At 42.3% G+C, this 27888-nt stretch overlaps 1 protein-coding gene across 2 annotated transcripts in view; it reads left to right on the forward strand.

Moving 5' to 3' along the window:
* Positions 1-27888, forward strand: part of TNFRSF21 (TNF receptor superfamily member 21) — a 244709-nt gene that overhangs the window by 205733 nt on the left and 11088 nt on the right. For both annotated transcript variants that reach the window (XM_017345167.4, XM_002714473.6), the window contains one exon: positions 15694-15959. In XM_017345167.4, coding sequence (XP_017200656.4) covers positions 15694-15959 — 266 coding nt within the window. The remainder of the gene's footprint in view (positions 1-15693; positions 15960-27888) is intronic.

The following is a 27888-nucleotide window of genomic DNA, read 5'->3' on the forward strand; positions in this document are numbered from 1 at the left end:
ATAAGGCATTTAGAAGTAACTTACACACACTCATGCCCTAATATCATTTTTCAGAAAATGAAATTGAGGCACAGGGAAGGATGACTTGCCCAAGGTCAGTGGCCAGCAGGATTAGAGGAGAGCCAAGACCTGGTTCCCCTGAACCCTGCAACAGTGCTCCTTAAAATTTCCATGTTGTCTTTCTGCTCAAATGATTGCTTGGTACACATGACTTTGTGATTTCCAAATAAGTTACTCAAGCTCCTCAAGTGAGAACATGGAGAGGTCATTTGCCAATACAGATCCTGGAAGCTGAGGTTGAGAAAGTAAAAGAATTTAGCTCTTTGGCCTTTGTCAGTGATGTGAGGTAGCTGAGGAAGAGGAGGATGGAAGATGTGTCTTGGAGGAGGAACATCCTCTGACCTTCCTTCTATCTGTGGTTTGCCTTGATGAGAACGGTGATGGTTCTTACTTAATAATAAATCAGAGGTCAAAGGAGTCAGCTTTTGCTGAGCACCTGCACTGGTTTATATCAGGCTCTGAGAGGTGAAAGAGCAGTGGCTATGAAATTAATTAAGAGATCTTGGCTTACGTGAAGAATTCTTAGAGCGCCTGCATTGTGGTATAGCTGGTAAAGCCCCCGTCTGCAATGCCAGTGTCCCATGTTGATACCCGTTCAAGTCCCAGCTGGTCCACTTCCTATGTAGTTCCTGCTGATGTGCCTGGGAAAGCAACAGAAGATGACCCAAGTACTTGGGTGAGATCTGCATGAAGCTCCTGGCTCCTGGCTTCGGCCTGGGAAAGCCCTGGCCTTACAGCCATTTGGGGAGTGAACCAGCAGATGGAAGCTCTCTCTCCTCTCTCTTGTTTCTCTCCGTCTCTCCTTTACTCTGTGTCACTCTGCCTTTCAAGCAAATAAATAAACATAGAAAAAGAAAGAAGGAAAATCTTAGAGCTCCTACAATTTGAATAAAGCCTTCCCACCTTTACTTTGAAGAGGCAAAGACATTTCCCTTCATTTCTCCTTTGCTTACCTGCTCTTGGCCTATCCCACAGAGACTCAAACACCTTTCCAACTGCTCTTTTTTTTTTTATTTGACAGAGTTAGACAGTGAGAGAGAGAGACAGAGAGAAAGGTCTTCCTTCCGTTGGTTCACTCCCCAAATGGCCACTACAGCCAGAGCTACACCTATCCGAAGCCAGGAGCCAGGTGCTTCCTCCTGGTCTCCCATGTGGGTGCAGGGCCCAAGAACTCGGGCCACAGCAGAGAGCTGGACTGGAAGAGGAGCAACAGGGACAGAATCCAGCGCCCCAACCGGGACTAGAACCGGGGGATAGCGGCGCTGCAGGCAGGAGGAGGATTAGCCAAGTGAGCCACTGCACCGGCCCCTCTAAATGCTCTTGACATTGACTTTAACTCAATTTCCTTTGAAAATGTCCTTGTCCAGGATAAATATATAAAAATTTTTTCCTAAAGGAGGCATATTATTGATGCATTATTCTGAAGGGAGTGGGAAAAGCAATAATTCATGTTATCAGTGGCTTACTATGTACCAGTCACTGTCTTATGTGATTTTTGTGTTTTCTCATATAATTCTCAGAACAGCTTTATGATATGAGACTCATTCATTTTACATATAAGAACAGAGACACAGAAAAATCATACCCCACCAGGCAATAGGGAGCCTGGACTGGCACTTAGACATTTGGCATTGGGTTCTGAACTGCTTCTCACTCTTCTCTCTTTATCATTTTGAGATGGAGGGGTAGATGTGGATAGACAGTTGAAACCTAGACCATCACAGGTGTTTGTTATAATATACTTGTCCTTGTTTCTTTTTCTGGGAGCCTGTGATGGGGACTGGGGTCTGGCAGGGAGACATATTCAAAAGATTCAGATTCAGAGAAGAAATGGGATTAGTAACTCTTAATCCTGGAAGGCTGCATGGTGCAGTGGAAGGTAAGGCTGATGGGTCAGACTGACCCACGTTTTGAATGCTGTCTCTAATTATGTGACCATGCCAGACTATGGAACCTCTCCTCAGTTTTTGCAGCTGACATGCAGACATGACTCCTAGTTCATGGGGCTGTTCATGCAGTTCATATGAGCTCACATGTGACATTGATAAACCTGCTGTGTAATTTCTCTGTCTCTTTTCACAAGAAGGATGGTGAGAATGAGCTATACTGAAGCAATGATGCAGAACTGAAGGCAGGACAGAGGGACTCAATATAGGGTCCAGTGTAGTGAGTAACATGGCCCAGGAGAAGTGTCTGCAGAGAAAGTATCTGAATGTGGAACACTGGCTATAAAATGAGAGAAAAAGAACTGCAAAAGAAAATAATTGTTATCCATGCATTCTGATTCTACTTGTTCTAGAGGGTGGAAGAAAGGAACTTTTTCCTCTCTTGCAGTGGCAGGAGTACCTGCTGAGATAATAGATGCAGGGAAAAAGGGAGAAGCCAACACACGGTATATGTGTAAGAATGGAAGTCAGATCAGTAGGAGCTGTGTGGAGTGGGCCAGCATTGGTTCAGGGAGGGTATCTTTGCAAAGGAAAGACCTTTTGGGGCCTGATTTTGCTTACTTGTATCATGGAGACATTGAGTTCAAGTATCTATCACATCTTTCATCTTAAAATCCCATATTTCAGTGATGCAAAAATCAAACATGAATTTAAAAACCACCTATAAGCAAACTCATTCCATATCTGAGGACTGAAACTCAAAAGCTAACCTAAAGTATAAGCCATTGACTTGGTGGTTAAATCTTTTATATGCATGATTTTCATGTCTAATCTGTATATAAATACGGCTCTTAGGAAAAATAATGCTGTTTAAGAAATAAGACTTAAATTTGCTTAATGCAATTATTTTAAAAGTTCAGTCATTGAACCAAGTTATACTTTAGGCCTTTGATTTGTGATGACAATTTTTTTTAATATTTATTTATTTATTTAAAAGTCAGAGTTACAGAGAGAGGAGAGACAGAGACAGAGAGAAAGGTCTTCCATCTGCTGGTTCACTCTCCAATTGGCCACAACAGCTAGAGCTGCGCCAATCCGAAGCCAGGAGCCAGGAGCTTTTTCCAGGTCTCCCACATGGGTGCAGGGGCCCAAGGACTTGGGCCATCTTCTACTGCTTTCCCAGGCCATAGCAGGGAGCTGGACTGGAAGTGGAGCAGCCAGGTCTCAAACCGGTGCACATATGGATACCAGCACTACAGGCAGCAGCTTAACCCACTATGCCACAGCGCCAGCCCCATTGACAACATTTTTTACTTCTTCCATTCTTCTTCCAATCTATAGCTTATTGCTCAAATAAAGCAAAATATGACATCATCCCACTATCTAGCAAACAAGCAAGAATGGTTTTACTCAATACCAGCTTCCTATACAGTTCTAGGTATTTATGAATCCACCAACAAGCTTAGAGAAAATGTATCCTTTCTTCTCAAAGAATGGCTCCTCCTTTAGGATTGGTCAAGGGTGATGGGATTAGTCTTTATTAGGAATTATGAAGGAATCATGTCTCCCAGACTCACATCTCTAGACTTCTCCTTTTCCTGGTTTGAGCAGTTGATTCAGTCCAGTGATGGAAGTAGATTTACAGAGCAATGCAACTGTGGGAGTAGTGTATGGGTTTCTTCTATAAATGCTTCCCAGAGGTTTCACTGGTTCAGTAACAGAGGTTGAGCAACTGCAAACTGCACCCTGTATATTTTTGAACATCATCAATAAACGCTTGAATCAGGGGTCAGCAATGACTTAAGAAAACATTTTCCCTGATTATTAAACCTGCCACATGCAGTGTTCACAAATGAAGAATAAATTAAGTGAGTTAGGAATTTGATAGTAAGTTAGTGTTCCTCCTCTTCGGTTTTGTTTAAAGTGAGTTATGAGGTGTTCGCCACCACCAAAATAGGTAAAATCGGAAGGCAATTTATGGATGCGAAGATAACACACTAAAATATGTTTCTAACTGTGCAAGAAAGGTTTCTGCTACCATTAAGTTTTTGTCTACTTTAACAAAAAATTTTATCATGCATACTGAGTGATGTGTTCTGTTCTGTTTTATAAATATTAATTTTCAGAGCCCTACCATCCCCATCTTACAGCAGAGAGATCTGAGGTGAAGAGTAACTTGCCGCAGGACACATAGCTAGGAAATAGCAGTGATGGAGTTTTTAAATTATTTTATTAAAAATTGATTCACACTCAATTTAACGTGTACATTTGTATGAGTGACAGTATCATATTTCAACACATACATGTAATGCAAACCAATCAGACTAGTCAACGAGCGTTTCCATTTCCTTATCTTTTTTGTGTGTTTGGTGCCTGCCAGTTCCTCTTCTCCTTCAGTTCTTTATGTGGTAAATAATTCATTATTGTGAATTGTGCTGTGGAACACTAGGACTTGTTGCTTCTCTTTTTTAAATTTGATTTTTCAAGTTTTTATTTTATTTGAAAGGCAGAGAGAGCAAGCAAGAGAGACAGAGACAGAGGTCTTCCCTACCTACTGGTTTACTCCACAAATGCCAGCAACAGTTGGGGCTGGACCAGGCGGAAACTAAGTCTCTCACCAGAGGCAGGGATCCAAGTATTTGAGCCATCATCTGCTGCCTTCCAAGGTGTGCCTTTGGAGGAAGCTGGAATAAGATCTCTGACTCAAACCAATCCTTCTGATGTGGGATGAGGCAGCCTAAACCCTGTGCCAGACACCTACCACTAGAACTGTTACTTCCACCTGACTGTATTTTGGTACTCATTATCCAGCCTGCTTTATCCTGTCAACCCAGGTTTCGAACTCAGGCACCAAACTGATTTTAGACGCTGTCTCTTGATCATCAGAATCTGGATTTCCCATCAGTTACTTGGTGCTACAAACATTTAAGCCTTTGTGGTTAATTTTTTTAAATCATACTCAATCGAGAAAAAATTTTCCCCTTAGCAAAACCTAGCTTCTTCTGAGTTAAAACACCTACAAAATTGTTAACGATGACTTTTCCTCTGTAGAAGTCCCTCCAGTTTCCTCGTTTTTCATAACTTGCTTAGAATGGAAAAATTCTAAAGCCTGACTCCTAAATGATTGAAGACTGCGCAGGACTGTTAAAAAAAAAAAATCAAAAACCTAAAGCCGGTTTCAGATCAGTCAGAGGTGATGGAGTCCTGCTAATTTGAACTCACATCTGTTTAAGTTGGGGATTTTCTCAGCACCAGACAGCAGCAACAGCTGCTGCACCCAAAGATGCCCTCCCTGCATTGCCAGGTAGACTCCTTGACTAAAAATTCCAGACACTCATCCTGTGTGTCAGACCTGATTTCCTATGGGAAGTAAACCTGAAGTGTAAACACCAGGAAGTCTGGCTGGAGGGAGCCGAGTATTCCATTGAGGAGGCTCTGGGGTCCTGGCATTGTAGCTCCAGGGCTACAAGCGACCACAGTCATTTTACAGGGCGGGATGAGTTGGCTGTTCCACTGCATACCCTCTTGCCCCACTGCCTTTTCCACTTCTGCTTCCAATAATGCCATTTCCAGCAGACAGCACCTTTCTGTTTAACCTCTTTGGATGACTGTGGATTGTAAAGCACACAAAACCTTCGCAGGAGAAAAGCTATAGCAAAATAATCATTATCTCATGCACACAGTGGCTGGAGACAAGGCCTTAGCCCTTGGGATCCAAGACTGCTATCCTACCCCAGCCCACCTACCAATGACCATATTCAGGGAAAATATATTTTTTAAATGGATATTCAGTTCTATAATTTAGGTACCAGCTTTTGGATATAAGTTATTCAGGATATTGAAAAGCAAATCGGCATTTTCCCCACAGAAGGCTCAGATACAGATGGAAAAAAAAAAAGCCCCTGAAAGTCTGTGTTCTTAAATCAGCATGGTCAGGTATTATGTCAGCAGATTTTGCAGAGTAGGAATTTCTAGAATCTTGCAGATCATTCCCCGTGAATATTTTATGGTTAATGTCACACTGTACATACAAAATTCAGTGTATTAGTTTGTTGATGATATGTAAAATTTTAACAAATAGGTGGGCTCGTGTTCATAAACTGAAAGAAAATAGACTCTCTTGCTGTATTTCATCAAATCAAAGACAGAAATGATTGTGAAACATGCTATTATTTTGAATACTAAGGAAAAAAAGATCCTGCAGCTAAGCTATCAAAAGGCATAGGTTAAAATATGCCTTCACATGTGTTAGAATTAGTGGAATATGTCAATATGTTAGCCATAATCTCACCTTTTTTTCATTGCCTCACAGCACAAATCTAACTCCACTCAATTCTCAATTTTCCTCCTCTTGGCCTGTTGGTGGTGTTTGGCAATCTTGGTTCCCTTCTGCTTGACACATGTTCTTCCCCAAGCCTCCAGGATACCCCAGTCTCCCAATTCTTTTTTTTTTTTTTTTTTTTTTTTTTTTTGACAGGCAGAGTTAGATAGTGAGAGAGAGACAGAGAGAAAGGTTTTCCTTTCCATTGGTTCACCCCCCAAATGGCTGCTACAGCTGGTGTGCTGCGCTGATCTGAAGCCAGGAGCAGGTGCTTCCTCCTGGTCTCCCATGGGGTACAGGCACCCAAGCACTTGGGCCATCCGCCACTGCCTTCCCAGGCCACAGCAGAGAGCTGGACTGGAAGAGGAGCAACCGGGACAGAATCCGGCGCCCCAACTGGGACTAGAACCCAGGGTGCCGGTGCCGCAGGCAGAGGATTAGCCAAGTGAGCCAAGGCGCCGGCCCCCAATTATTCTAAGTGATGAACTGCTCCTTAGTTGTCTCTGTGGCTGGATCCTCCTCATCTCCATGACCTCTAAACAGTACTTGTACCCCTTTTCTACCTACATGCTGTCCCTCCCTTGGTGACTCATGGCTTTGACTATCATATACCTTCTGGGAGTCCTAGGTGCAGAAACTAAACCTGGACTTTGAACCTGAACTCAAACTGAAACTATCCTCCTGCCTGCTTGGCAGTCCTGGATTTCCAATAGGCAGCTCATACTACAGATGTCTAATGCTGACTCCCAAACCATACTTCCAAACCAATTCCTCGCTGCAGAAAGTGATCCTCCTGTCTTCCAGTTGCTTAGGACAAAATTGTTGTGAAACCCTTATTGATCCCTTTATGTCTTTCCCACCCCGTATTTGATCTATTTACATAATCCTTCCCCCTCTACCTTCACAATAGATGCAGAAGTCAAGGACCTCCTATCACCTCCATGACTACCTCTTTGGCCAAACCACTGTCATAACTCCTCCTGGATAAGTTGCCATGGCCTCTAGCTGGTTGCTCCATTTCTGTATGTGCCCCCTTCAGCGTATTCTAGGCACAATACCTGTTATGATGCAGTTTAACATGTTAAGTCAGATTGTGTCTTTTATTTCTTCAAAGACCCAGTGCAGTCCGTATTCCTCCTCATCCCCTAATTTTCTCTCACTCAGTGACTTCCACCACTCCCCCAGCTTACTTACTGCAGCCACATCAGACTTCCTGCTCCTTGGACAGGCCGACACCCTTCCTTCCTTTGCACCTGCTGTTCCTTCTGTATGGAACTCCCTTCCTCCAGATAACTACGCAGCTTGCTCCACTTAGGTCATGCCCCACCCCATCTCCTTTCCCTCCTTAGCGCTCCTCTTGATCAAGCACTTTATATGACACTTACCTTGATTATTCTTCCCGCTTCCTCTCAATAAGACATAGGCTTCATGAAGAAAGGGATTTTGTTTCGCTTTGCATTCATTCACTGCTATATACCCACTGCCTAGAATAGTGTCAGACACAAAGTAGGTGTTCAATAAATATTTGCTGAATGAGTCAATTCATAGCTTCAAACGCAGACTAAGACAAAGAAGAAGGAGGCATTTTTTTTTTAATTGTTTTTAGTTTTTCCTATGTGGTGGAATGAAAGGTTATTCATTTTCCTCACCGGATCAGTAATATTGATTCCTTCCCTTTAGAAAACTGTGTACTGTTTAGATGGTTTGTCATTGAAAAACATTCTGTCTGTTAACTTCAGAGTTCATTGCAGAGTGTTTTCTCCTGAGAATCAACTCAGTTTGATAGTAAGTAATTCTGTTTCAGAAATCATTTCAAGAAGAGTTAACATAAAATCTAAACTGTTCTTCCAACTTTTTTTTACCTCAACTGGGGAAGAGTGCTTTTAACAAAGGGTGTACCACGTTCCCAGCACTCATAAAGCAGTTTCCTGTGTAATGAATGCACTCGGAGTTATCTTGAATTGTCAGATACCAGTTCCTAACAATCTTATGATTTGCTGGCTACTACAAAATACATGTACATGTAGGTTTGCTGCTTTTAAGAGCATTCACTCTCTGTATCAAACCAGAGAGACAGTGGCTTGAATGACTGATCTTGGCAGAAGGATTCCACTGTGGTGGGGGAATCAGGGAGACTTGTCCTACTTGTGACCTCTGGTCTCAGTGGGAAGAGGATACTGGCAGAGGCAGAGGATCTTGCACAAAAACTGGGTTCCAGGAAACCCGGGCTCCACCCATTGGACATAGAATGGGACTGTGGCCCTTTCTTCTCGTTAATGTGAAGATCTGGCAAGTGTGTGAGGTGTCTGTGGACACTCATGTTCTCAGGGGCTTAAGTGACAGCAGCTAATGAGATGACAGATGGTGAGGAAGCTCAGGCAAAAGGGCAAGGGTGACATAAAAAACCATAATTAAAAAACACTCATACATTGATTCAAAGATACCTGTTGTATCCCTATTATGTGCTTGGCTCTGGTAGGAGCTGGGGATAATAGTAATCAAGGCAGATACAACATCTGGACAGAAGATGGTTAGATGGAGCATCTGAGAGGATGTGGCTATTGGATGGAGTAGAATTCTGATTCTAGGAACACTGAAGCCAGTTTACTCTGATTGCTGAACTTGGCAGATGTTGATCTATACACAAATTGTATATTGTGTCCATCTTTGCCTCCGTATCCACAGTTTGAAGCCTGAAATTACATAGGTTGTGTCTACTAAGAGCATATCTTTTAGGGAGGGTCAGCTTGGTGTCTGAAGGAAGTCTTTAAGCTCATGTCTCATGTTTTTTCGCATGTACATCTCAAGGGACCATTGTAACTGTGTGTGTGTGGAAACTAGCTAGGGGATAACTATGGAGTCATCTGTCTTGGGAGGAGGTTGTGTATTAATTGCCTCCTTGGGAATTTCCTCATTATTTATACCTTTACCTCTCTTTCTAGAAGAATATTGAGAATTAACATACATTTGAGTAGGAGAGATGTAGTGGTCTCCATTTTGTTTACTATAAACTCATATTCAGTTTGGTAATTGCACTGGGGACTTTGTCATTCAGTGCAAGTGTTTTGTTCTTTCAACAAAAATACGTTATGTTATTTTATTTAATAGTTTAGCCCTGGCCTCTTTAAATTGCTGTACTTGTGGGAATTGGTGAACTGCAGCTTCTGGTTCATATCCACTCCTCTTTCTGGATTTGTGAAACAAGCTTTATGAGAACATAGCCATACTCACTTGTATTGTCTATGGCTGCTTTCATGCTACAACACAGTTGAAGGGTCACAGCAGAGACCATATGACATAGTCTCAAATTATGCCCAAAATATTTACTAAAGGTGCTATAGAAAGTTTACTAACCCATTCTTTTTTTAAAAAAAAAATTTAGGGTACTCTGTTGTTCTATTTCCTGTTAATAGTATAAACTACCTAAAGCTGGGTGCTAACTTTTTAAATTCTCATTTTTATTTAAAGATTTATTTGTTTATTTGAGAGGCAGGGTTACAGAGAGGCCAAGGCAGAGATGGAGAAAGAAAGGGAGAGGGAGAGAGAGAGAGAGAGAGAGAGAGGTCTTCCATCCGCTGATTCACTCCCCAGATGGCCAGAGCTGGGTGAATCCAGAGCCAGGAGCCAGGAGCTTCTTCTGCATCTCTCACGTGTGTTCAGGAGCCCAAAGACTGGGCTATCGTCCACTGCTCTCCCAGGCACATTAACAGGGAGTTGGATGAGAAGTTGAGCAGCTGGGACTAGAACCGGCACCCCTATGGGATGCTGGCACTGCAGGTGGTGGCTTTACCCACTACACCACAGCACTGTCCCCTGGCTGGGTAACTTTATAAAGAAGGTTTATTTAGCTCACAGTTCTGGAGGCTCAAGGACACAGTGATAGCATCTACCTGACTCAAGTGAAGGACCTCATAGCGGTGGGCATCACAAGGATGGGAGCACAAGAAAGGGAGAGATCACATGGTGACCCAGGAGGCCAGCACTGGGGCAAAGGCCAGTCTTGCAACCCACAGCTAGGCCCCACCTCCACAGCTAGGCCCCACCTCTTAAAGGTCCTGCTATCTCTCAATACCACCACACTGGGGTCCACACTACCATAAATGCACCTCTGAGAGACACATTCAAACCATCCAAACTACAAGAAGTGTGATAATTTTAAAGAAAATAAATGAACTTGTTAGCCCCAGAGGAAACTGTTCCAACATGTACGTGCTCAGTAATAACAGGCTGGGAAGAAACATACACTGCATGGCCAGCCTGCAGGGCATTTGTATATAGACTAGAGGAGCACAAGTCTAGCAAATAGCAATGTTTCCCTACCACACTGCAGTGCCTGCTAACCACAACAGAGGCACCACTAACTGAGTGGGTGACCTGGCATTGGCCATCAACCTCTGTACCTGAGATTTCCTACCAGTAAAAGTCAACACTAAAAGGTATTTGTTTATGAAGTACATGTCCACAGCCATGTATATATATATGTGCTTTAAAATTTCATGGGTAGGGGTCGGTGCTGTGGCATAGTGGGTAAAGCCCCGGCCTCCAGCGCCAGCATCCCGTAAGGGTGCCGGTTCAAGTCCCAGCTGCTCCATTTTTGATCCAGCTCTCTGCTATGGCCTGGGAAAGCAGTAGAAGATGACCCAAGTTCTTGGGCCTCCTTACCTTCGTGCGAGTCCTGGAAGATACTCCTGGCTCCTGGCTTCGGATCAGCTCAGTTGGTGACCATTGTGGTCATTTGTGGAGTGAACCAGCAGATGGAAGATCTCTCTCTCTCTCTCTCTCTCTGGCTCTGCTTCTCTCTGTAAATCTGTCTTTCAAATAAATGAAATAAATTTTTAAAAACAAAAAATTTCATGGGAAGTGCGTATTATGAAAAAAAACTACGCATGGATTAAAAAAAAAAAATCCTGTACCAAAATTCCATTTTTCATGACATTTCTGAAGTCCCTTTGTGTGTGTTACATGTATAGTTTCAAAAGGAATAATAAAACAAATATCAAATAAAGTAATAACATAAAAAGGAGAGCCATTTCACCACCATCATCTTAGGAAATAGACCTTTAAATTCCCTTCTGTGCACATTCCCTTCCCTCACCCAAGAGATAATTGTCTCAGTTTGATTAATTAGCTTACTACTTTTCTCTATAGTTATTTTATCTAGTTTTTTTTTCTGAACAAAGTACACTTTCAAGAGCCCAGCTAATGTGTTTCCTTGTTGTTGTTTCATTTTCTTGATGGTGACCTCTTCTTGTCTTAAAATCGCTTACAGTTATCAGTACAGCAAGTACAGACTGACTAAATACTCTTGAGATACTCCAATGAGTTTTTCTTTTCCCTTCCATGCCAGTGGTGGAATGGGGACACGGAGAAACAAATTCAAGAGCCAGTTCAGGCTCATCTTCTCTCTCCTCTCGGGTTCTGTGACAGTGCTGGGGTGGAAGTGTGGCTTCACTCAAGGGAGCCTTTGTCTACTCCATGTTTGGTTCATCAGCTCCAGAATGAGAGGGGCTGTGCTGAAGAACACTGCTGACTGAGGCGAGCTGTGGAGTTGGACTCCATGTTTTCATTGTAGGGAAATCTAGATAAGTAAGAGGAAAAGATGAAATCTGATTTGCAAACCTGAAATTTAACTCCCAGTCAATTTTAGTTGAAGACAAATCTTATTGCATATTTGTGTTTTTCCTTCTACCTCCCTCCGCCCTTTATTTGTGGCTTTAAAAAGTATAAATATTGGCTTTTGGAACAAGGAGTTGTTTTTAGACCTTTTAGACTCTGTAATTACTTCTTTGAAGGCTATGTATTTGCCTCTGAAATGCATTGAACCTTAAATTTTATTACTTAGTATACGGAGCACTTATAATGATGAGAACACTTCCAAAAATAAATTAACTCTATAGAAAATGTTAATCAGCCCATCCCCAGAAACCACAGTGAGTATCTCCATTGTGCAGTGAGGAAATGGACATGACAGTTAGTGGTTTGCCCAAAGCCACACTGTCATTGGCATTATGAAGATTTAAGCAAAGGTTCTACTTAGAAGAAAACGCAGTCATGTTTTCATGTAAGACGCTGTGGGCCCTAGTCAAATTAACCTAAATTAAGATTCAGGGACTAACAAGCCTTTTGGTGTTTGGAAGAGTCTACACATCAACCGCAAAGAGCTGGCTCATTCCTTAAAGGTACCTACGGGGTTTTAAATAGGACTTGGTTTTTTTTGAGGAGTCTGTTTGCTTGAAATCAAAAGTTCTGTATCTGACTGAACATTGAAAACTGAAAAGCAGCTAGTTCAAGTACAGCTTAGACTAGTTCAAGTACAGCCACAGAAAACTGCATGAGAGGTACAGCAGTGTCTGTTTGTGGCGTTCTTTTTTTTTTTCTTTTTTTTTTTAGTTTTTATTTTTACATGCAGTTCTACTTGCACAATTGACAAAAATGCAGTCTTCTACTAGGATCTTATTTTTTGAAAACAACTTCAGGGGATTCAGGGTGAGTACATCCTTGAGTTTTCCCAAATCATCTGCCACAGTTGCATGGCACCTAAAGGATAAATGTGGAAGAACCACCAGGTCCTCCATTTTCAGAGAAACTTATGCCATTAAAACTATTCTTGGTAGCTTATGAATATCTTCCTCAACAATTGGAGAAAAAAAGTGTTATTCTCATTGTTAACTTCTAGTCAATTGAAAATGTTGCTAACTCCTAACACTGACCTCCACTTTATTCTTCCCTTTTCCTTTCTTCTCTAAACCTCTTTTGGGCACTTGACCCTTTTTTTTTTTTTTTGTGGTTTAAGCAAATATTTATTTGAAATTTATATATACATATATATGCATATTTGTATCAGGTTCTTCTTCTCTTTGTATCAGAGGATGTCCTAAGATAGCTCCATTTTTTTTTCTTTTTTTTTTTCTTTTTTTTTTTAATTTAGTAAATATAAATTTCCAAAGTACAGTTTATGGATTACAATGGCTTCCCCCCCCCCACAATTTCCCTCCCCCTCGCACCCCTCCCATCTCCTGCTCCCTCTCCCATTCCATTCACATCAAGATTCATTTTCAATTATCTTTATATACAGAAGATCGATTTAGTATATATTAAGTAAAGATTTCATCAGTTTGCACCCACACAGAAACACAAAGTGTAAAATACTGTTTCAGTACTAGTTATAGCATTACTTCACATTGGACAACACATTAAGGACAGATCCCACATGAGGAGTAAGTACACAGTGACTCCTGTTGTTGACTTAACAATGTGACACTCTTGTTTATGGCGTCAGTAATCTCCCTAGGCTCTAGTCATGAGTTGCCAAGGCTATGGAAGCCTTTTGAGTTCGCCGACTTCGATCTTATCCGACAGGGACTTGACCCTATTTTAGAGTAGTGAATATTTTTAATTTCTGTTAACCATAGCAACTCTGGTATCAGGTCATGTGAATATAGCCTCATTCAAAGACTTGTTATTGATTCAGAGGACTCACTGGCCTGTTGATGTAGAATACCAGAGCCCTTTTACAAAGCAGGCTATTCATATCTACCTTGTGTATAAATTCAGGCACAGACAACTTGTATTTGCATAGAGAAGATGCATTGTTAAGTGAGAGACACCAACTGGCTACTGGGGGAGAGCCGCACCTCATAGAGGGTTTGTGCCAAGTGCTTGTCTTCAGCTTGTGGATGTTTAGCTTTGATTTTTGGCATTTCCCTCTGCATTCACGAGATCTGGGAACTACACACACACACTCACTAAATTTAAGTGACTGATGAGCCGCCAGAATGTCAGTACAGTAGTCCCCTCCTTATCTGATGTTTTGCTTTCCTCAATTTTACTTATTACCTGTGGTCAGCATCAGTCTGAAACATATTAAATGGAAAATTCCAGAAATAAACAGGTCATGAGTTTTAAATGCATATTGTTCTAAGTAGTGTGAGCCATCTCATAGCTTCCCAGTGCATCTCACCTGGGATCAGAATCATTCCTTTTTACAGCAGATCCATGCTGTATATACCACCTGCCCGTAGTCACTTAGAAACCATTTGCATGATCAGATTGACTGTGGACTGTGGTATCAACTGTTTTGTCACAGTGCTTCTATTCAACCAATCCTTATTTTACTTATTAATGGCCCCAGAGACAAGAGTAATGATGCTGGCAATTCAGATAAACCAAGGAGAAACCACAAAGTTCTTCCATTTAGTGCAAAATTGTAACTTCTCAGTTTGCTAAGGAAAAAAACTTCATATGCTGAGATTACTAAGACCTATGGTAAGAACAAATCCTCTGTCAGTGAAACTGTGAAAAAGGAAAAATAAATTTGTTCTAGTTTTGCTATTGTACCTCAGACTGCAAAGAATATGGCCACAGGGTGTGCTCAGTGCTTAGTTAAGAACGAAAAGTCACTAAATTATAGAGTTCAATACTCTCTGAAGTTTCATTCATCCACTGGGGTCTCAGGATATATCCCACATGAATGGAAGGGCCTTCCGTATATTAAATTATGAGGGACAGAAATACAGGAGAACCAGCCTTGGCTATTTGCTGAAGGCATTTCCTCCCTCTTGGAAAGCAGCATGTACTGACACATTTAAATGTGGTTACACATGGATTTTGGTTAACAACCATGTGACTTGAGGTCAATGCCCAACCCATCTACTTTTGCAATATAGAGACAGTTGCTTAACTTTTATAAGTGTTTTTCCTCCTACCTGTGCAGTCAGAATGTTAATGTCCTATAAAGCTATTCAATGAGCTAAAGCCTTCACCTAATACCTGGAAGATATTAGCTACTATTATTATACTGTCATTTGGCTGTAGTCTTCTTTATAACCATGCAAATAAACTTAGAAGACTGTATAATAAATAGTTCATAAAATTGCTTGTTGAGAATGGAATTAGAACAAAAGAAGCTAGACATTCTTAAGGAATGCTTCTATCAGCACATCATCAGTTGACATAAAGGAATCTATTTCTAGAATCTGCAATCCTTTACTGAGAAAGTTCTGGGTAAAGTCCATTGTAGCTTTAATTTGTCACTAATGTTTTTCTAAATTCCATAGTCACTGCTTTCTTAATCAGAGAGCCTCTAACTTATTGGGTAAAAGTTATATTTACTTCTAACAATGACTTCACTCTGATTACCTTGTTTGACTGAGCTTAGCTTTCAAGACATCCTTTGGGGATGATTTATTATATTTCCTCTGTCATTCCTTCTTCTGGTTCTGCATACAAGAGGAAGTGATACTGTAGGAAGGCACCTAAAGAGTCTCCAGGACTCTTGGGCTATGTGCACCAAATGTTTACAGAAGGCGGTACATTCCTTTGGCATGGAGCAATGAGAAAACTTGCTTCCTCCAGTTCAGTGAAGCAGAGTAGCCTTACATAAAGACCTTCCTTCATATGCCTTTGTTTGTTTTGTCTCTGTTGTAGGTATTGACATCCTGAAACTTGTAGCAGCCCAAGTGGGGAGCCAGTGGAAAGACATCTATCAGTTTCTATGCAATGCCAGCGAGAGGGAAGTGGCTGCCTTCTCCAACGGGTACACAGCAGACCACGAGCGGGCCTACGCCGCTCTGCAGCACTGGACCATCCGGGGCCCTGAGGCCAGCCTTGCCCAGTTGATCAGTGCCCTGCGCCAGCACCGGCGCAACGATGTTGTGGAGAAGATTCGTGGCCTGATGGAAGATACCACCCAGGTAATATACCCTGGCTATATGTGTTTTTTCCAGGAACTTTGTTCCTGTGCTTCAGATTTTATTGGGTATAATTTAACAAGAACACACACACACACACACCACACCCTTACCTTCCAGGTTAGCCACTTTCAGTAGTTGTCCATTAGAATAATCTAGGGAATGTTTTCAAAACTCTGATGAAGATGGGTGTTTGGCACAGTGGTTAAAAAGCAACTGGGAGGGGTCAGCACTGTGGCTCAGCGGGTTAAAGCCCTGGCCTGAAGTGCCGGCATCCCACATGGGTGCTGGTTCTAGTCCCAGCTGCTACACTTCCGATCTAGCTCTCTGCTATGATCTGGGAAAGCAGTAGAGGATGACCCAAGTCCTTAGGCCCTTGCACCCACGTGGGAGACCTGGAAGAAGCTCCTGGCTCCTGGCTTCGGGATCCACATAGCTCTGGCTGTTGCGGCCATCTTGGGAGTGAACCAGCAGATGGAAGACCTTTCTCTCTGTCTCTACCTCTCTCTATAACTCTTTCAAATAAATTAAAAATTAAAAAAAAAAAAAAAGAAGCAGCCGGGGACTCCTATGTCCCCCACCAGAGTACCTGGGTTTGAGTCCAGGCTCCACTTCTGCTTGTAGCTTCCTGCTAATGCACACCCTGGGAAGCGTATGTGATGCTCCGAATACATCGAGTCCCTGCCACCCACATGGGAGACCTGGATTAAGTTCCCAGCTCAGGCATGGCAGTGGGGATTTGGGAGTGAAGCAGTGGAAGAGCTCTGTCTCTCTCTGTTATCCTCCATTTAAATGCAATGGCTGCAGTGTGAACAACGGAGCCCAGAGGTAAACCATTATTGTGCTCTCTTGGACTGCTGGCTTTCAGGCAAGAACTGGACAAGCAGTGTGGGCATTCGGGGAGAGAACCAGCAGATGGGCGCTCTCTGTCTCTTCCCTAAAAAATAAGTTTTTGAAATAAGAACATTTTTAAAAATACTTGGTTAATCCAAAAGAAGGGTTTAGATACTTTAGAATAAGCCAGCAGATCTCTGGGATGATGTTTATAAGATAACGTGATAAATGCAATGTTAGGATAACCAAATCCATGGTGCACCCATGAGAAAATAAGGAGGAGATTATGTATCAGGGAGAATAATTTATAACCAAAATCAGTGACTTAGTCAGTGACTAAGGAAGCAAAAAGTCACTTCTATCCCAGGTGCCAAACACCTTTCTTTGCTTCCCATATCTCCTCTTATGAAAAATATTGTCAGTTTATGGTTGTTTATCATTTGAGAAACAGTGATCCTATAGCTTCCTATTTGGTTCTGCTGTAGACTACGTGTGAGGATGGGGGCTGAGCAGACAATACTAAGAATGAATGTCAAGGTCTAGCATTATTCTGGACCCAGTTCTGACTCTTAATTTTTATAGCTAATGTGCATGGACTTCTGGCTGCTGTTTCTTAGTAATTGTACAGTATGTAACTGTCCCTGGTTTATCTCTGAGATTTGTCAAGTCAAAGAAGAGAATCAGAAGGCAGAGGCATCATTAGACACATTCTTCCTACCTGAGGAGGGATACACTCTGTATATCGTGGTGCCACTGAGAATTCAGGACTTTGCCTCTAGGAAATAATGAACCCTTCATGTAAAAATGATGATTTTTTTTTTAGAATGGTTAGCATTTTTTTCCTCTTCAGGAGCCTGAGAGCCCCTGTGTCATGTTCCACTTGAAGCATTAGCCCTGGTGCGGCTGTTAGTTGCCTCTGTCCAGAACAGCTGATCCATTGTTTCCCGCAGTGGCCTATTCACTGTTTTTAAATTAAATACATACAGAATCTGACTCTCTATCTGAGGTATGAGGTGTGTTTCTCAGTGCCCCCTTCCTTCAAGGTCAACAGCAAAACCAAACCCAGCTTCCCGGGTCCTCTGTTGTCTTCCCTTTCTGGGCATGAACGTTTGGAAGCAGCAGCAATGCAGCAGGATAATAGTTGGAAGTTACTGGGATTTTCCAAAGCTATTAAAAGGCCAAACAAAAAAGCACCTAACAGCATTCCAAATTCCATGCTACCTCATTTCCCATCCTTCTTCCCCTCTGTGTCTTTTCTTAAAGAATGTTTCTTGCAAAGAACATTAACTTAACGTTTTTTTCTTACATCTAGTCAGATACTTTTTGCCATTTAATTATGGAATTTCTCTGTAATTACATTTTTAATGTGATTAGTCATATATTTTGGTTTAAATCTACCTTCTCATTATTTCTTTCCTTTTGTCCTGTCCTTTCTCTTTTTCCTTCCCCTCTCTTTCAGATTGAGGCTTCTTTTGGCTTAAACAAATGTTTGTTTTTTTTTTTAATTTTACTTATTTTAAAGACTTAATTGGAGAGGAGGGATGGGGGGCAGAGAGAAAGGAAGACAGAGAGAAAGAGAGAGAAACATTGTTCCCATCTGCTCGTTCACTCCCCCAAATGCCCACAACCACTGGGACTGGGCCAGGCTGAAGCTGGAAGTCAGGAAGTCAATCCAGATCTCCCACTTGGGTGGCAGGAAGCCAATTCCTTGAGTCATCTTGACTGCTTCCCAAGGTCTGCATTACCAGAAAGCTGGAGTCAGGAGCTGAAACTAGGTATTGAACCCAGGTACTCTGATATGGGACATGGAGGTCTTTTATTTATTTGTTTTTTAAAAGATGTATTTATTTGAGCTATCACTGTGGCGTAGTGGGTAAAGCTGCCATGTGCAGTGCCAGCATCCCCTGTGGGCGCTGATTCAAGTCCCAGCTGCTCCACTTCTGATCTAGCTCTCTCCTATGACCTGGGAAAACAGTGGAGGATGGCCCATGTCCTTGGGCCCCTGCACCCACCCACGTGGGAGACCAGGAGGAAGTGCCAAGTTCCCAGCTTCAGATCAGCCCAGCTCCAGTCAATGCAGCCATTTGGGGAGTGAACCAATGGAAGGAAGACCTCTCTCTCTCTCTCTCTCTCTCTGCCTTTGCCTCTGCCTCTCTGTGTCTCTGCCTTTCACTCCTCAGATGCCTACAACAGCCAGGGTGGGGTCAGGCAATAGCCAAGAACTAAGAGCTTCATTTGGGTCTCCCACATGGGTGTCAGAGGCTCAAACACTTGGACCATCTTCCATTGCTTTTCCCTGGCCATTAACAGGCAGCTGAATTGGAAGTGGTGCAGCCAGGATTCGAACAGGTTCCTATATGGGATGCCAGCACCACAGGAGGTGGATTTACCTGCTAATGCCACAGCAACAGCCCTGACATGGTGTCTTAAACAGTGTCATTACCATGAGACCAAACACCCACTCCATAAACAAACTTTTTTATTATTTGATTTTCCTTTTTAGTTAGCTTGTTAGTTTTACATTGTGTGCTTTACTTTTAATGGATACCCTAGGGATTACAACATGTATACTTAGGTTGCAAGATGCATGGTATAAATGTGTACATTTTACCATTTTTCAGATAGTAAAGCAGCCTTTGAAGACTTTATTCCTATTTACATTCTCCTGAATTTTGCTTTGGTGTCATGAATTTTAATGCTACACATTTAATACCCACAAAGGCATAGTTAACACAGTCTTACACAGGCGTTCTCTGCATATTGAACTTTTGTGTTGTTCTTCATACTTCCTGCATCTCAACTCTCTCCCTGGAATCATTTCTCTTTGACCTAAGAACATTTCTTGGTGTTGGTTTCCAGCAATAAACTCTATGTTTTCCTTGTGTAGAAAATCCCCAAGAAAATAAACAAATAGCACTGTTTCACCTTCGTTCTGGAAGGAAAGCTGGAACTAGATCTTTAGCTTGCTGGTTACTTTCTTTTAGTCCATTGCCTGGGTCTAAGTTTTCCCTGCTAAACAGCAAGGGAGTTGATGTGATTTTATTTTTAAGTCTTGATTACATAACAAATTATGTGTGCAGCATTGTACCAGGCACTTTGTCAATGTGAAGATGAGTAAGACAAAGTTAGTGCTGTCAAGGAAGCTTACAGTCGAATGAAGAAATGTATACATACTTATGTAACCTAAGGGAGTGACTCCAAGAGCTTGGAGGAGGAATGTATTAGGCATTCAACTGCATAGCCATCAGGGGTCTAATTGGATCGTCAGGGTGGAGATGTGTGCCACCCTGTATGTTCACCTTGGGGACTCCACGTAAATTATCTGGGCCCCTTGGCCTCTGTTTCTTCATGAGAAAGTAGAAAAACTTGAGTTCTTGTCCTGCATTGGCTTTGAGAATTAGAGGGGATGTAATCCCCAGGGAGCACTTGGGGAATGTTTTCTAATAGTTGTGATTATTTCCAGGCTGTAGAGGCTAGAGAGATGGAAGAATGTTCCTAACCGGCTTCAGCTCACATAATACCAGGTCATTTAGTGTCAGGTGGGGAGGGTCTCCCAAGTCCAGGGTTGCTAAAAGTAGACGGTAGAGCAGGAAGGTTGTTCTCCAAGTTCTCAGTGCCCAGAAACAGGGAATGTTGACTAACTGTAAATATTTATTCCTTACTGCCTGAGCAAGTGTTCTCAGGCTGGCTGGGCTGAGGTGATGGTATGTGTGGGGATCCTGGGCTGCTCCCTCACAGAGCCATCTGGAGAGTGGAAACAGCTTGGAGCCGTTGAGTTTCCAGGTTTCCTTTTGGTTTGCTTTTTCATGTTTTTTTTTTTTTTTTCCCCTGTCCCTTTTAAGGCCTCTGTATATGCAGACAGACTCAACTAATACAGTCTAGTCCTTCATTTTCTTTTCTTTTTCCCAGTATGGATGGGGTAGGGGAAGAGGACTAGCAAACCCTGGGCAACAGGAAGTCTTTGAGATTTTCCTATTTAAAATGTGACTTCAAGGACCTGCCCTTCACACCCTGTGAGTGGTTATCAGAACTAATTGAGGTAGGGACTTGTTTAAACCAACCATATGACTTAGAAAAGTGAGATTGGCCGGAGCCATGACTCAATAGGGTAATCCTCTGCCTGCCATGCCGGTATTCCATATGGGCACTGGGTTCTAGTCCTGGTTGCTCCTCTTCCAGTCCAGCTCTCTGCTGTGGCCCGAGAGTGCAGTGGAGGATGGCCCAAGTGCTTGGGCCCTGTACCCCATGGGAGACTAGGAGAAGCACCTGGCTCATGGCTTCAGATCTGCGCAGCGCGCCGGCTGCAGCGGCCATTGGAGGGTGAACCAATGGTAAAAGAAGACCTTTCTCTCTCTCTCTCACTGTCCACTCTGCCTGTCAAAAAAGAAAAAAAAAAAAAGTGAGCTATTAATGTGATGCTTAGTGGCCAAAAATTGTAATTGAGGTTTCATCATTTATTGTTCAACATTTATTGTTCCATGTTGGAAAGGGGAAGAGAAAGAGGTTTTGTGCAACTTAAATTTGATAATATAAAAAGCAACTACAATTTAAAGTTTCATAAAATGTTACCTTAACTGTTTTTTTGACTAGAGATTCACAAATTGAAAGGACTTGTCAGGCATCCTTAAGCGTAGGTTGATTAAAAGTACTTCAGTAAGGGGGCTGGTGTTGTGATGCAGTGAATTAATCCACAGCCTGTAATGCCAGCATCCCATATGGACACTGGTTCGAGTCCCAGCTGCTCTATTTCTGATCCAGCTCCCTACTAATGCACCTAGGGAAGCAATGGAGCATGGCTCAAGTGTTTGAACCCCCACACCCAAATAGGAGACCCAGATGAAGCCCTTGGCTCCTGCCTTCTGCTTGGCCCACCCCCTGCTGTTGCTGCCATTTGGGAAGTGAACCAGGGGATGGAATCTCTCTTCTCTCCCTCTCTGCTTTTCAAATAAATATGAAATAAACCTTTAAGAAATATTACATCAGTAATGTAGCAATCAGTGAACCCAAAGAACTGATGGTGGTAATAGTTGGTGGTATTGATTTGTGTGTAGTAAGATGATGCTTTGTAGTCGATCTAAGTCTTTTCTAGAACCACAAAGAAGGTTTACTATCATACTTCAAGAAGTTTGTGGAAAATGGGATTAAAAGGATGAGTTTATTTTTTAAACCCTTGCATGGATTTTTCATAGTATTTTTTTTTTTTTTTTTGACAGGCAGAGTGGACAGTGAGAGAGAGAGACAGAGAGAAGGGTCTTCCTTTACCGTTGGTTCACCCTCCAATGGCCGCTGTGGGCAGCGCACTGCGACCAGCGCACTGCGCTGATCCGATGGCAGGAGCCAGGTACTTCTCCTGGTCTCCCATGAGGTGCAGGGCCCAAGTACTTCGGCCATCCTCCACTGCACTCCCTGGCCACAGCAGAGATCTGGCCTGGAAGAGGGGCAACCGGGACAGAATCTGGCGCCCCGACCAGGACTAGAACCCGGTGTGCCGGCGCCGCAAGGTGGAGGATTAGCCTAGTGAGCCGCGGCGCCGGCCCATAGTATGTATTTTCTATCTACTATTAAGAAAATTATTTTGCATCAAAAAGACTCATACTTTTAATTCTATTTTTTTATGAGCTTTTTAAAGTACCCTGTGTATCTCAGGAACAGAATGGCTGTGCATTCTCTCTGTCTCTCATAGTAGGCTCTGTGTTGGAGATGGGGGGCTTTGCTCTGTATAATCAGTTCGGCAACTGGGAGACTCCTAAAGCTAGAGAAAGCACTGGGTCTTCTATTTTGGTGAGAACAGTGCTCCTGATTCTGCTGCAGAGAGGACTACAGTTACTGAATTTTTGCTTACCAGCTGCAGGATGCAGCTGTCCTTATCTATGGGTCTGAGACCAGCTATTTTCAGAAATTTAATATAGCTAGGGTGAATTGAGGCGAATACCAGCTGTACATTTAACTGTTGGCTTCTTGGCTATTCAAATCAGTCTTTGTCTTTAATTTTCCAGTTTGTCACCTCCTAGAAAAATAGGGACTATTATCCTAAGACTAAGGACGTATGACCTAAGAGGTTAACTAAAGTTGTGTGTATGTTTACTACAACATGAAGAGTCATTGCACTCTGCTGTGTTACTTACAGCGTGGAGGGTCATTTAAGGTCAGGTTATTTAATTCGTGGGGTGTGGCTACAGGCCCTAGAGAATTTCTGGGGTGGTTGAAAAGAGGACATCATATTGTAAAGGTATTGCTGACACACAGGGTGCAGGTACATTCAGTGACGCTTGTGTTTAAGGTTGTTATTGTGCACAAAGAAGTCATGTTTGTGACTAGCCTTTAGCTTTGTAAAGAAATGTCAGGTTATTCTACTTATTATCATATTTGAAGGTCTTATTCAGTTAGTCAACAACCTTTTGTCAACTACCAGCTGTGTTCCTGGTAATTGGTAAAGAAAAAGATGATCCCTGCTTTTCTATAGCTTATTTGCCAGGATGGAGACCAATGTACAAATAATTACAATAGAGTGGGATAAGCATGTGTCATAACAAATACCTGCATGAGGAACTGTAAAATAGCATCAGGAGGAAGGAGTACTCGACTCACCAAAAACACATAGAAAAATAGAACCGATATATATTTGTCCATTGGAAAATCATTTTAAAAAATTGGATGGTGGTTGCTTTCACCATTGTATTTTAATCTTCTTCCTGAGACCTTCCCATTCAGTTTCTGCCAAGGGAACCCCATCTGTTTTTTCACTCTAAGGGTTTCCCACACCTTTGACTCTTCAAAAGATATCCATTTTCCTTACATCCTTGTGTTTCATTTCTCAGTAGCAAGCTTTTCAAAAACCTTTGGCTTTGTCCATCTGGACTGTGTTTGCAACTTGCTTTTGCCACTCATTGTGTGACCTTGGGCAAGTCCTGTAACGTCTCCAAGTCTCAAGTTCTTTGTGGCTGCTTTGTAAAGATCTGGTGAGAACTAAAGATAAGGAACATAAGTGTCCAGTCCAGCACTTTCAGTGTATTCTGCTTTCAGTGTATTCACATTAAGGAGAAAATGGACCAGCATTTGATGAGTATCTGTTATGTCCTAATCACTGTCTAGGTGCTTCACATCTGTGCTGATTTAACAAACTTCACAGTCCTGAGAGGTGTAGACAGGTGTTATAATGAATATGTATTACGGGGCAGATGCTCAGCCTAGCTGTTAAGATGCTGGTGAGGATGCCGGTATCCCATAACTGAGTACCTGAGCTCAATACTTGCTCCTAACTATAGCTTCCTGCTAATTCAGATACTGGGTTACAGAGGTGATGACTCAAGTGATTGGGTTTCTGCCACTCAGCCACTCATTTGGGAGACCTGGATTGTGTTCCCCACTTACAGCTTCAGCTCCCTGGCCATGGTGGGCATTTCTGGAATGAAACAGTGAATGGGGGATCCCTCTCTGTCTCTGTCTTCCTCTGCTTATCACATAAAAAAGTAAAATATTTAATAAAGATCTATTATTTTATGTTGTTGAATCCCATGTTCAGTTGTAAGATGTAGCATTATTATACATGCCACTGAGAAAGAAATAAAAATACTGCTGATTATAGTTGTAAGAAACATCCCTATTTCAAAGATGTTAAAATGTGCTTCATAACACCAAATTAATGTGATAGTTGAGCTTGATATATACATGTTATGAGGAGAAAAGACTGGGAGACAGATTCTTGGGTCTTGAAATTGATGTAATCTCCCTCTCCAACTCACATTCTGTTAATTGGCTTTGAGATTGTGAGCTGCAATTGTGGGGCTGCCGGTTAAACTTCGGCCTGCAACGCCAGCATCCCACATTGGACTGCTGATTTGAGTTCTGGCTACACCCCATCCAGCTTCCCACTAATCAGCCTGTAAAGGCAGCAGAGGATGACCTAAGTGCTTAGGGCCCCTACCACCCATGTAGGAGACCCAGATGGAGTCCTTGGCTCCTAGCCTCACCGTGGCCCTGACTTGGCTGCTGTAACCATTTGGGGAGTGAACCGGTCAGTGAGTGGAAGATCTCTTTTTCTCTTCCTCTCTCTTTCTCTGTCACTCTACCTTTCAAATGAATAAATAAATAAATAAACCAATTTTTTTTTAAAAAAAAAAAGAAGGGGTGAGATGGTTTAACACAGGTAATTTGTTTAAACATTAATGGGGCACCTATTATGTGTTGAGTCCTGTACTATAGGACATTGATATATTAAATTGAAACAAAACAAACCAGGGATCATCCCTTTAGAAAAGGACAGTTTTATAGGAGAGGTAAATTTATGAGTCAGGCTTTAGAATATATTCTGTGAAATTGCTATCTAGTGGAAACGAAGTGCACTCTGTATGTTTTCCTGAGACACGGTGTTGCATTATTCAGAAAACAGTCTATTTGTTAATGACATTTCCACTCCTTTAATCCACACCCTAACTGGCTTTCTCAAAGACTGCATTGGGAGAAAATCAGTTACCAGTGCAACATATTTTCATCACTTTTAAAAACAAAAACACATCTCTGATAAAGCTCAGTAGCTTCCAGTTTGGGCTTTTCTTTTCCTCCCCATGTTTGTGAGAGTGATCCTTGATGTGTTATAACCAAGTGTCAACAACAGGTGCACTTGCTGAAGAGGAGTTGCACCATGACCAGCAGTAGGTTTTATTATACGCTTGTTAATTTCACTGTTTTAATGGATTATTTGCCACCATTTCCTTGTCACTCTGATTTTCTAATTAAAAAATTGTTACCAAAAAACTTTCAGTTTATCTGCGGACTCAGTAGACAGAAGAGCCAACAATTAAAATGACTTTTCACCAAAAAAAGTAATGGAAGAAAATATGGGGAGATTTTTAAAAAATTCATAGCAATAGTTAAGACTTATTCGAAGAATGATAAAAAACCTAGAAACCATACAAAAAAGATTCAACTACTTAACAATAAATATACAAGGCAGAAAGAACCATGTGCGAATGACAGAATAATAACTGGGGGAAATTGTTTGCAATTTATGGTTAATTTTCTTAAAAAATAAAGAGCATTTACAAGTTAATTATAGGAACAATGGACAGTCTTGTGAATAAGCCATCCCACAGAAAAGGAAATAATGAACACTTGTAAACACACACAGATTTTTTAACCTCTCAGCCTGGCAAAGAGGAAAAAAATCTACACTGTTGTTTGTAAAGGAATAAGGAAAGAACAGCATTCAAGGTGATGGGCATGTAAGGAATCCAGCTCCTGTGGCAGGCAATCTAGTAGCATCTATTGAAGTATATACCAGTTGACCATGATTCCACCACTAGGAATGCATCCTGCACACATTCACATATATTCACAGTGATCAAGAACTGCAATATTCAGTGTATGTTTCTTGTAATAGCAAGTAGAAGTCACATGAATGCCCTTCACTAGAGAACTGGTTACGTAAGTTATGGAACATTCATACAGTGGAACAGTATGCGCTTGTCAAAAAGAGTGAGTCAGCTCTTTTGTGCTAATCTCAAGAGTGGTTTTCAAGATGAAAGGGCAAGGTGAAGACCAGTGTTGTCATTGTGCTACCATTTTTAAAAAAACCTATGTACATAAAAATATGGTTAATCAGAAGGGGGACAGGGTAGAGTATGTACATCTTTCATGGTGTGAGTACAGGCTGTGGAAGAGAATGCAAGGAATTGGTAACAACAATTACCACCAGGAAGGGGACCTAGCAGCTGAGACCTGGAAATCAGAGGTATTTCTGGAATTGTGTCCCAAGTATATTACAACGCTACTGGCATGAACCCATTTCTTAAGCCATGCTAACTTAATCAGATATGTCAAGTTCAAAAAACCCGAGTCATAAACTCAAACTTTCCTACCTCAAGAATTCTGAATTTCCTACGAACTTGCCTTCCATCCTCCACTGAATCCTAAGGCAAGCTTCGAGGAGGTTTACAAACCTTTCTTATGGTCATAATTGTCTAAAGGCTTTTTTGGTGGGGAACACTTCCTAACAGACATTGAGTGAAGTTTAGGGAAACTCAAGTGCTCTCCAGTGGAGTGTGATCTCTCCATGCTCCAATGGCGCTGGGCTCTGAAGCTCGGCGGCATGGTCAAGCGTGAGAGGGCTCCAGCTCTGCAGAGAGCCCACTTACTCTCCTCACTTCCTTTTTTGAATCCAGGCGGTGAGTCAGCACGGGGCGGCACAGCATTACCGTTGATGTCAGCAGCCTGGACAGCTTGCAGACACACGCGCTGGCAGCTGGGTGGAGTGCTCCCTCCCATCTCCCTCCCTCCCTCCGGAGCCAGCTGGTTCATACCAGCTTTGGCAGCTTTGAGCCGCACTACTTGTAGCTTCCTGTGCCTTTCTCCCCAGTACATCCAGGAAAAAAAAAAAAAAAACTGCTCTCTTGCTTAGGGCAAGGATTTGCCAGTGACACCTGGACTTAAATTGTGGGTGGTTATATAGCCCTCGGGGTTCAGTTTTGAAGTTATCTCTTCGAAATGATCAGAATTCAGAGATGACAAATAACCACGAAATTACAGCCAGCTGCCTTGGTGTGGGTTTGAGGGTATATAAAGGAGAAATACACCATGGCCAGCAAACCTGGACTGACTTTGAATGTGAGGTTGCAGTTGAAACAAAAATCCTTTCATTACCCTGTGCTTGAACAGATGTAGGATCAGTGCCTTTCAAGAGATTTCCCAGTGATTTGGGCATGTGGGACGGAGGGGACAGGTGAGAGCTGAGATCCTCCGAAAGAGAGGTGAGTTCGTTCTGCCGTCTCTGCATGGGATTCCCAGGAAAGGTGTGCAGATCACCCTGGAGTAGCGGTCCTGGTCCCTGCTTGCATTTCCTGACTGCCAGTGAGCCCAGGGAGCTCTGAATAGTGAGAGGTCCCCTCTGTGCACTCGCCAATTGACTACTTAGGTTGAAGAGTTGTTGCTCTTACCTCCTTAAGCGCTAGAAGCACCTTCTTGCAAATGGTCTCTTGTGTCTGTCCTGGGCGGGAAAGGAAGGAAAAAGGAAAGAAAACAAGAGGCTTTGGCTAAACAACCAGAAGCCTAGGAGGTTTGGGGAATTTTTGTCTTCAGGTTATTTAGCTCCTGGGTTTTCTTT

The sequence above is a fragment of the Oryctolagus cuniculus genome, chromosome 5 (assembly GCF_051225735.1).
Source record: "Oryctolagus cuniculus isolate XC-2025 breed Fujian yellow rabbit chromosome 5, ASM5122573v1, whole genome shotgun sequence".
Classification (NCBI taxonomy): domain Eukaryota; kingdom Metazoa; phylum Chordata; class Mammalia; order Lagomorpha; family Leporidae; genus Oryctolagus; species Oryctolagus cuniculus.